General features: G+C 39.1%; 1 protein-coding gene across 1 annotated transcript; it reads left to right on the top strand.

Moving 5' to 3' along the window:
- The first annotated feature begins 77 nt into the window (after window positions 1-77).
- has1 (hyaluronan synthase 1) lies at window positions 78-5,108 on the top strand. Its single transcript, XM_074654035.1, has 5 exons — window positions 78-214; window positions 1,620-2,313; window positions 2,426-2,651; window positions 2,734-2,866; window positions 2,958-5,108. The coding sequence occupies exons 2-5, from the start codon at window positions 1,633-1,635 to the stop codon at window positions 3,631-3,633; spliced, it is 1,716 nt and encodes a 571-aa protein (XP_074510136.1). The 5' UTR covers window positions 78-214; window positions 1,620-1,632; the 3' UTR covers window positions 3,634-5,108.
- The last annotated feature ends 5,998 nt before the right edge of the window (window positions 5,109-11,106 follow it).

Genomic DNA, 11,106 nt, shown 5'->3' with positions numbered 1-11,106 from the left:
ACCACCGCCTTGCTCCTGACGCACGCAGCTGAGTCAGCGGGAGCGCGCGTAAAATGATAAGTCCCCAGACAGAAGACGCGCGCACATGGCTCCATCCCTTGTTCAACCTACTGTACTAGCTTATAAAGACAACCAACATCACGCCAAGGAGACACACGCGGGAAACACTAGGTGGATGTCTCGCAAATGAAAAAGCCTGGGATCTTGACATCAGGTAGGATTCAAAATAAATAACTCTGTGATGTGTTTTATTCATGTTATATTATAATATAATAATAATAATTGCTGTTTTGCGGATAAATTACTTCTTAGATACAATATAATATGTGAATTATATTATATATTAGTTCGGCTGTAATTTCAATATATATGGCTGATGCTTTTGCAAATTTATTTACACTTTTTTTAAATTTATTACTTGATAGTTAATATAGTCAACTGATTAACAACAGTGTTACTTCTTGCTTTATATAGCAACTTTTTTTGGTGAGCTCTATCAGAATAACTTGTTTATATGTGAGGGATTGTAGTTAAACCTGCAATATTTTAATATTTTATATACAAGCATTATTTTATAGGCTATTTTTTTAATATTTGGATAGTAATATGAATATGAGATCATTGAATGGGCTACATACATATTTACACTTGTATTTATTTATTTATTACTTGATAGTTAATATAGTCAATTGATTAACACCAGTGTTACTTCTTGCTTTATATAGCAACTTTTTTGGTGAGCTATAGTTTTCTATCAGAATAACTTGTTTATGTGTGAGGGATTGTAGCTAAACCTACTGTTTATATATATATATATATATATATATATAAGAATTAAACAAATATTATAATATTTTTTTATTATTCAAAATATTATATATATATATATATATATATATATAAGAATTTAAAAAATATTATTTTATAGGTTATTCTTAAACGTTTTCAATAATAATATACATATGATATCATTGAATGGGCTACATTAAAATAGCATGTCAATTAAAAACAAGTTAAAAAATGATAAAATGTTGAGAAACTATTCAGTCTTTTGGACCTAATGTAGTCTCCGTGTTATTGCTGTTTTTTATTATATTGTTACTCTGTACACACAACATCTATTGCACGTCTGTCCATCCTAGAAGAGGAATCCATCCTCTGTTGCTCTTCCTTAGTTATCTTCCATGTTTTTCCCTGTTAAAAGATTATTTTGGGTGGGAGTTTTTCCTTATCTGATGAGAGGGTCACACTGTAAAGGACAGAGGGTGCCTTACCTGTACAGATTGTAGAGCCCTTGCATCACCTGATTTGTTACATGTGCTTCTATACAACAGTTGTCAGTGACTCAGATTAACAATCTTGGCACTGAGGATTTTCTAAATAATAGCCTGGAGCTTAAAGCTTTGTGTGTGCCTGGTAGCTGTATTATCTTCCAATTTGTATAGCGTGTTAACATGTCTTACAACAGTCCACATAAAACTCCATTTAAAACACCCTTTTTTTCCAAACCACAGTGAGTGTCTGTGTGCATTTTTAGCATGACAAGAACCAGTAGGAATCCTCTAAGCTTGTACAAGCCATATCATATACTGTATGTGGTGTCTTTGTGTCTGTTATAGGTAAAGAATCACTATGGAGCTGAAACCTTCATTGAAGAAGTTGGGCTCAATAATACGTGCCATCCTCACCTTCACCTTTGCTCTGATGGTCCTGGGCTTGATGGTGTGGGCCTACGTTGACGGTTTCCAGCTGGTGACCTCCATGTATGGGATCATCTCCTTTGGCTTTTATGGACTACTCCTCTCACTCCACGTGTTGGTCCAGAGCCTCTTCGCCTTCATCGAGCACCGGCGAATGAAAGCTCGCACAGAACCGTGCAGCTGCACCAAAACCATCGGCTTCACTATATCAGCCTACCAGGAGGACCCTGCCTATCTCAAAGAGTGCCTCCTCTCCATCAGGGCCCTCAAGTACCCTCCTGAGCTGCTGCGCATCATCATGGTGATAGATGGGAACTCAGATGATGACCGGTATATGATGGACATGTTCAGGGAGGTGTTTGCAGACCTGGACCCCGCCTGTATGGTGTGGAAAAACAACTACCATACATGGGACCCCACCAAGGTCCAGCACGATGAGGAAAAGGGCCCAATAGGAGATGCTGATCATATGAGTGAGGATCCACAGCGAAAAGAGGTAGAGCACATGATCCAGACCAGGCGTTGCGTGTGCATCATGCAGCAGTGGGGTGGCAAGCGGGATGTGATGTACACAGCGTTCAAAGCACTCGGGTCATTAGTTGACTATATACAGGTATGTATCTTTTCTTTTAGAATTCATATTCCCCATTTTTTTCAGTTAAGATAATTTTATGAAAAGAAAATGACACATTATTTATGACGTGGCGCTCTTTCTCCCTCCCCAGGTGTGTGACTCAGACACCAAGCTGGACTCTCTGGCCACCGTTGAGCTGTGTAAAGTGTTGGAAAGTAACGAAAAGTACGGTGCTGTTGGAGGAGATGTGATGATCCTCAACCTGAAAGACTCCTACATCAGCTTCATGAGCAGTTTGAGGTACTGGATGGCTTTCAACATCGAGAGGTCCTGCCAGTCCTACTTCGACTGTGTGTCCTGCATAAGCGGTCCTTTGGGTAAGTGAAAGTAAAGATTCAAGCAGTGGTATCTTTAACGCACTGTTGTAACTCATTGATGTTTCTTTATTGCTCCATGAAGGTCTGTACAGGAACGATCTCCTCCAACAGTTTCTGGAGGCTTGGTACAATCAGACATTTTTGGGAAGTCACTGCACATTTGGTGACGACAGACATCTTACCAACCGGATGCTGAGCATGGGCTACGCTACAAAGTAAGAAGCTTACATCAAATACAATTCTCTTAATGGTGTAATCTTTGACGTTAGGATAAAGGTTTTAATAAATCTTATTTTTTTCCTTTAGATACACAGCCCGCTCCAAATGCTACACGGAGACACCTGCTCAGTTTCTGCGCTGGCTCAGCCAGCAGACTCGCTGGACAAAATCGTACTTCCGCGAGTGGCTCTACAACGCAATGTGGTGGCACAAGCACCACCTCTGGATGACCTACGAGTCCATCGTCTCTGGCATTTTCCCCTTCTTTGTCACCGCCACCATCATCCAGCTGTTTTGGACCGGCTCGCTGTGGGACATCCTCTGGATCCTGTGCTGCATCCAGCTAATCGGGCTGGTGAAAGCGGCTTACGCCTGCATCCTGCGCAGAGATCTGGTGATGGTGTTTATGTCCCTCTACTCGGCTCTGTACATGACCAGCCTGCTGCCTGCCAAATACTTTGCCATTCTCACCATGAACAAAAGCAGCTGGGGAACATCAGGCAGGCGTAAGATTGTAGGCAACTACATGCCCGTTCTCCCTCTGTCAGTGTGGGTAGCCATTTTATTAAGTGGGTTCGGTTACACAGTCTACAAGGAAAGTCAAAGGGACTGGTTCACTCCAGCCAAGATACAGGAGACCACGTTCATCGTCTTTGGCTGTTTGGCATACATATGCTACTGGCTGCTTATGATCTTCCTCTACTGGGTCTGGTTCCGCAAGTCATGTAGGAAACGCGCCCGAAGTTACACATTGAGTGTGTAGGTCCAATGTTGAATTAACTTTATTTTATTCAATGGGTTTCATTTATTTATTTGTATTCAGTGGGTTTAATTTATTTATTTTGTCCCACATTTCAATAACACACAGTGAAATTTAGTCTCTGCATTTAACCCATCCTAGTATTAGGATGGGTGGGCAGCTACTATACAGCACCGGGGGAGCAGTTTGGGGGGTCCAATGCTTTGCTCAAAGACACCTGGGCAGTGCCCAGGAGGCGAACAGGCACTTCTCCAGCAACCAGTCCACAGTCCGTTCTTGCTACTGCCGGACTGAGATACTGCCGCCCCCCCATGCAGCTTCAAGCAGCTGCTAAACCAACAAACTTTAAATGTTTCACAAAATCTTGTTAATATTGATGACAAAAATATAACTAATATATATATATATATATATATATAAGGACAAATGTTTGATTCATATGGAGATGTTGTTGCACATTTAAATGGAACTGTATGAGGGCTTTTGGGCCCATGCACTTCTCAGGTTTCTCTTTGTCAGATTATGATGGCCTTCCATCAGATATTTATTCATGATGTTAAAAATTGGAAAACTGCTATTTAGATTTAGATTTGTTTTTGTATTTAAAGGCGTGGGTAATGGATCTTGGGTTATGTGTCTTTTAAAAATCCGATTTGTCCATGTATGTGTATATACTGTAGATTACTTTAACAACACAATGAATGCCACTTGCTTGACTGTGTCAGTTTAGTGACCATTACTTCACCACTGTTGTTGTTAATGCACTGGATCCTGGAGGGCACTTTCTGCAGATTTACTTGAAAATACAGAGAAAGACATTTATAATGTTGCGTAGTGGGAGAAATGCACCGTGCCTCCATGCGAAAACTGGACAAAAATAAGGATGCTGTAGTCAAGGATCAAACCATGGAGTCACTTACTGAAGCCTGAAACAATGGAGACTGATGTTTCTTTTCATATTGTATTTTATCTAGCTGCTGTATTCTCTTGATAATACTTTGTTTAATTTGTAGGGCTGCCCCCTTTTAGTCGATTAGTCGACTAATCGGTCATTTCATGCTTGGTTAACTAAAATTTCTTTAGTTGATTATTCTTTTTTTTTAATGCTTTTTTAATGCTGACTTATTTCTAAGAAACTTATGAGCTCTGATCTCTGGTAAATGCAAGATATAAGGTGGTGCTTTTGTGTGATTCTTTGTGGAGAAACTCAGTGCTACAGATCTGTCGATCAACTAATCAATTAGTCAACAAAATTGTATGAGTGTTAGTGGACTGCAAATTTCTTTGGTCGAAGACATTGATTTGAAATTACAGAGGAAAATGGACAAAAACATCGCTTTTTAAAAATAAAAAATATATATATGTATATTGTAAACAATACAATGTTGTTATGGCTGGAAATTGTCTGAAAATGTGAACAATTTGATGGTTTTGGAAACATGAATAGACATTTAGAAAATAAATATTTTTTTAATGTGCACAGTTCTGTTTTCTTTGGATCAAAATCACATTATTTACAGGGAACATAACACTGATTTGGTAAATCAGTGCATAGTTAACACAATTACATAAGGCAAAATGCAACTGGACCTCAAATTAGGCTTCATGCTGCATCCTAAACATTAAAGCTGAAGTATTCGAGATTGGAGCAAATCTGATTAAAAAAAGTTATTTCTATAAGACGGTCGCTATATCGTGACAGTAGTGCATGAAACAGGTAACCTGAAAAAAATCCTGTGCCTCTGTGTCCTCCGGTGTCCTGGCATCTGCAAGATTTCACAGACCGGAAGAAAAAACAAGCAGTAAGAGCTGATCTGAGGTCTGCTGTCCAACTGCTGTCTATAAGAGCCGGCTGTCAATCACTCGCGAACTCCGATGAAACGGTCAAACTAGGCAGCGCTGATCAAATATGAATCGGTTCAGCTGTAAAATGAGAAAGTTTGTGAAGCCTCTGCCATTGTGAAATGTGGTGAAGGAACGCCAAGTTCCGGTCACATGACCGGAGCACAGCCAATAGGAACGCTCTCTCAATAAAATGACCTGTGATTGGTCAAAGTCTCCCGTCACGGGCTAGATTTTGTAAAGCCTGAAAACAGAGCCATGAGGAGGTGCAGAAGTCTAGTTATCTCTCAGAACACTTGAATTACAATATGCTGAAAGGTTATTGTGGATTTTTTGCCCAATGATGCCAAAAACATACTGCCTACTGCCACTTTAACCCTTCTTCAGGGTTAGCATTAGCATAGTTGCTAACATCAGCTAACAAGAAATGGTAGACATATCAGTACTCTAATGCCAAGTTGTCTCAGACAATAGTTTTTTTCCTAATGTGGGACAGTCTTATCCGAAATGTGGGACTGAAAAGTCTGTTAAAAAGCCTAAATCACCTTAATTAATGTAGGAAACACTCAAGGCTAAATGTGCAAATCCCATGTTCAGTAGTTTTATCACTTATAATTGTTATTGTTGTTACAAAACCTAGGCTTATAGGTGTGGATGTTACATGGAAAATCGCACAACATCAAACAAACAATAGACTATAATAGTTTTAAAGAATTATTAGAAAGACATTAAATAGCTTATATTATCATATCTGTTCTGCAGAGAAAGTATAATTAAATGCACAGCTAAAAAGTCTTGAATCTGCTGTGAACTGCGAAGTTAAAATGTTAAACCATTAAAATGTTTTCATTTCACTATGGTAAATGGACTTGCATTTATATAGCGCTTTTCTAGTCTTCCGACCACTCAAAGCGCTTTACACTACATGTCAGTATTCACCAATTCACACACTGATGGCAGAGGCTACTAAGGTGCCAACTTTGTCGATCAGGATCTAATCTAAATACTCATTCACACACCGATGGCTATGCCTTTGGGAGCAATTTGGGGTTAAGTGTCTTGCTCAAGGACACGTGACCCAGAGCAGCCAGGGATTGAACCACCGACCTTCCGATTGGTGGACAACCTGCTCTACCCTCTGAGCCACAGCTGCCCAAACTATACATGGAACACTTCTACCGTAACAGGCATATGGCCTATTTGAAGCCAATACATCAAACCTTGAGACAACACATAAAACCTGAACCTGCGTAGACCCACTGCTTACCACACACTGCATTATGGGTAATGATTGAATAACTAATAATGCATAGGCATAAAAACAACAACCTGCAGAAATTAGAAAAAAACAAAACCTAACATTTTAACAGAGATGCAGCCATCCCCAAATATTAAATATATGAAATAGTTTTAACACATTAGGCAAATCATCCTGTCCCACATTTGGAAACCATATTTCCTAAAGTGGGACAATAAAAGATTTGATTGAAATAACTAACTAATTTATAACTAATATTTATAAGAAATGTATACCCTTAAAGGGACTGTTTGTAACTTTTTAAGCGTATAACTGTAGCGGGTCGGCACACATGCGCGTTCGCATATGCGCGCTCACGTGTGGCCGGAGCCTTGTCTCCGCTGCCTGCTCTCCTTCACTCAGACTCACTACACACTGCAGACGAGTTAGTTTAGCTCTGAGAATATCTAGTGAATGTAGAGTGGACGTTTGTGCAGAAAAAAATGCTGCAGCTCCTCCAGACCAACAGAGGTTTTCCGTGTCTTGTGAAATGACGGGGCTCCTCAACGAGTTACGTTATCGTCTCGTTACTGACCGGGTGCCGGTGTCTTCGGCTGCCGGCTGCGATCGGGAGGCGATAACGTAACTCGTTGAGGAGCCCTGCTGCTGAAGCCTGCGCTGAGTAGGAAAAGCCAACACTAGGATCAGCATTGATTCATGGAGAGACCTCAGTCTGGTCAGCTAACATTACTGCCAAGCAGCTGAAATATAGAGTGATATTGTGCTTTTAGCTGACATCTGTCACCTCACTGTTTTGAGCGATGCTCGTTCATGTCTATGTAGAGCGAGCAAGCGCGAGCTCGACGCTGACTTTCGTTGATTTCAAGGCCACAGCTGTCGCTGTTAAGCAGCATTTCTGAACCTTACAAATAGTCCCTTTAACATTAAGTTTGTCTAAATACTATGTCACGGACCTTTGGGTGGTCTTCACACAGGGTGCTTCCTGTTGATGTTTGATGACCCTAATCTATGATTGGACATTTGAGATGTCAGGTAATTTTGATCACATGACACACACAATAGTTTTATTGACTTGTATTTGTTTGATGAAGACCTACACCCACTGGAGCTTAGGTGACTGTGTCCAACATTAGGCAGTATCCCACATTACGGTAACTCACCCTACATTCTGATCAGATGACAAGAAAAAAGAAGTTTCCATATACAACTACAGCTTATATCTCTGTTTCCACAAATTAGCAGAGTTCTGACTGTCTCATTTTATCTGGAAGCCTTTGTGTCCTTTTCTTTTTTCTTCATAATTTTGCTTGAATATTTGTGTTTGAGGAATATGCTGTTTATAGAACTTCTGGCATTTTGTGTTGTGATGTGAGTAAACTGTTGGAAAAGGACAGGATTAAGACTCTTGGGTCTCTTACTGTACGATTTAAGGAGTGTAATTATTATGTAAATTTAATGCGATCAGTATCGGTATGACGCTCAGGTGGTTACCTAAGGAGCATCTAAGAGCAAGACAGCCAACCTATATGAGCTGGGTAGGACAGCAACTTTCACCTTGAATGATATGACTTTGTGAAGGACTACGATCTTTGTTTTAAATGTAAATATTTTGCATAACATGTAGGGTGGAACTCTTGCTTATAACATTTTAGAGAGCAGTAAAAGTGTAACGAGAATAACTCCCTGTGTTGTAATACTAACAAACGATTGTGGAGCTGTCATTTAGTTGTTGGAGGAGGATCAGAGCCGTCACAATCCCACTGACAATCTGACGCCGAATGGTGCAAAACTGATTTATGTTCAGTACAAAAATATCGTCATAGATAAGGTGTTCCCTTGTTGCACAAACATCGGTGACTCTTGACCATAAAGATCAACAACGAAAGAGCATTTTTTTTCAAATGTCAAGAGCACTTTTGTTCGTCATCTTTATGTTTCTGAGCTAAGGACAATTGATCTACACATTCTGATGTTAGGTGTGGATGAGGCGGATCCCCAATGGAAAATTTAAGTTAATAATTACAGCTTTGCAGCTCAACGTAAGGATTACATAAACAATGAGAGGAAATGTGCTTGAGTACATGTTATATGATATTATAAAGCAACGAGTCACAAGGACATTTCATTTCTGTTCTTCACTATTCTTTTGTCAAGTGGTTATTAAATACATGATGCTGTGTTTTATTTGACCAGAATCCATGTGACTGGTCTAACAATAATAATGATAATGATATTGATAAAAATGTATTTATGTAGCACCTTTCATATACGAAATGCAGCTCAAAAGTGTTTTACAAAAGAAAAACAAAAAGAGCAGCCAGATATACAACCAATCAAAACATTTAAAAAGGAGAAGGAAGTAAAAAAAAAAAAAAAAATAGATAATGAAACTAGAGTTACTAAAAATATTATTATTATTATTGTTGCTAGGCAACCACAGAATGAGTGACCCCTCTGAATTACCTTCTGGCCCTTTGGAGAAAGCCCAACCCATAGGTTGGGAACCACTGAACAAAAAACTACCCAATTGTATAAAAAGTCATTCAAACTAGCTCCATATCGACCGGCTACAATGCTACTTATGAACTGATGCATCAGTATCAAAACTCTAATAAAGTTATGTATGATATATCAATCACAAGGACCATTTTTCTGCATAAAAAGTATACTTTTACTTTGCTTCTTATGATAATGAGACTAGATGGCAACATGACCTCTGGCATCATCAGGAAATACTTCCGTTATAACTAGCAGACACTATGTGGCAGATAGCCAGTGAGTCAAGACCTCTGACGGGGGTTAAAACAACTGTAGTTTGGCAGACAAGAGCATTTTCTCACATGAGTAAAAGTTTCTGGATTTCATCAACATTACTCATCAGATTTCGAGATATCCCGTGTTTGGTATATCTATGTATATCTATCTATATATATCTATATATATATCTATATATATCTAATAGCAACATCTTAAACATGGATATTTTGTCCAAACTATAAACCTGCCAATGTGGATCTCAGAGCTCAGAGGGGATTTACTACAAAAAAATCACTTTCAGTAAGTAACAGCGCCTTAATGAGTCAGAGAAAAGAGATTTTAAAAGAAAGGTTGGGAGTAAACCAAGAGTCTGACGAAGTCAAACATCACTTCCCTTCATGTCTGTTTTCAATTAACTTGTCCGCCCCCACCCTGTCTGGGCCTCCATCCCTGACATCAGGAAGGAGGAACAGTTACAGCTGGCACACATGTCGGGGCTTACGTTTGATCTGTTACAAATGGGAAGGAGAAGTACGGACCACCAAACACTTTACGGTCTCATTTCGTCTGAGCAGTTGTCTTGGAAGAAGTTGTAATTTACAGAGATAGTTTTCCACCAAATCGCAGTAACATGTGAAAACCATGACGGAGGTTACGATTAACACTTAATGCGTCATAATTAATACAAGATGATACACACTGCGGTAGATAAATCAGTACTACATGGGTTATTATGATGCTTATAATATATCATTATACATAATTACATGTTTTTGCACTACATAATAAACAACGCGATAAAACAACATTCTACAACAAGTTTGTTGTCACTGTTTTGTTGGTGTGGCTTGTGGTTGCCGTTACCAATGCAGTATTTTTTTCAAGATTTATGGTCTACATTTTATTATTATCCTTTTACTCCTTTCTGCACGGCAAAAAAAAATAAATCCAAATGGGTGTAGAAGCATTTAACAGAATAAGAATGGAGAACTTCGTTAGATCATTTCGTTATTTTTGGCACATACTGTTTGGCCAAATTAAGACGAGGGTGTTCCCCCAGGCTTTCATCTGATGAGCTCAGCTGCAGCATGCACACTCATACTGGTGGAGCTGCCATCATTTACTGGAACTTGCGCAAAAACACATAGTTTAAAGCTGCATACCATTGGACACCAATCAGAGCCCACAACTTTTACCAAACTTTTTGAAGTCGCTGTCTGACAAAAAATTTCACTTTGTTTTTGAGCTGAAACTGTACTCCCCTTTGGGACAAGTCAGGGTCATTTTTTTATACTGGAACGTCACAACAATGAGCATCATTTCCCAAAAAATTGTGTCAGTGTCTGAAATATTTTAAGTTAAGTTATAAGTCTGCCGCCCTTTGGGTGTGAATGTGTCATTTTCAAAATAATTCACTGCACTGATGAGATACATTATTACCGGAACATCTGGCACTGTCTAACAAATAATGAAATACTGTAATCTCCTCATGCCAGTTAGTGTAATTTAAAAAATAAATGAATGGAGTAGGTAATTTCGTTGACAAATACACCTAAGGCAGAGCAACACATTAGGGTAACGATTAGCTCAAGTGAAAATAAACTTTGACATCATAATGG

Source organism: Sebastes fasciatus, chromosome 12 (assembly GCF_043250625.1).
Source record: "Sebastes fasciatus isolate fSebFas1 chromosome 12, fSebFas1.pri, whole genome shotgun sequence".
In the NCBI taxonomy this organism is placed as follows: domain Eukaryota; kingdom Metazoa; phylum Chordata; class Actinopteri; order Perciformes; family Sebastidae; genus Sebastes; species Sebastes fasciatus.
Note: the sequence above shows the minus strand (reverse complement) of the source record. Positions and strands in the feature narration are given on the sequence as shown.

Coding starts and splice junctions, on each gene's coding strand:
- has1 (XM_074654035.1), top strand. CDS start 1,633: ATGGAGCTGAAACCTTCATTGAAGAAGTTGGGCTCAATAATACGTGCC. Junction 2,314..2,425: donor CATTAGTTGACTATATACAG/GTATGTATCTTT, acceptor CTCCCTCCCCAG/GTGTGTGACTCAGACACCAA. Junction 2,652..2,733: donor CTGCATAAGCGGTCCTTTGG/GTAAGTGAAAGT, acceptor TGCTCCATGAAG/GTCTGTACAGGAACGATCTC.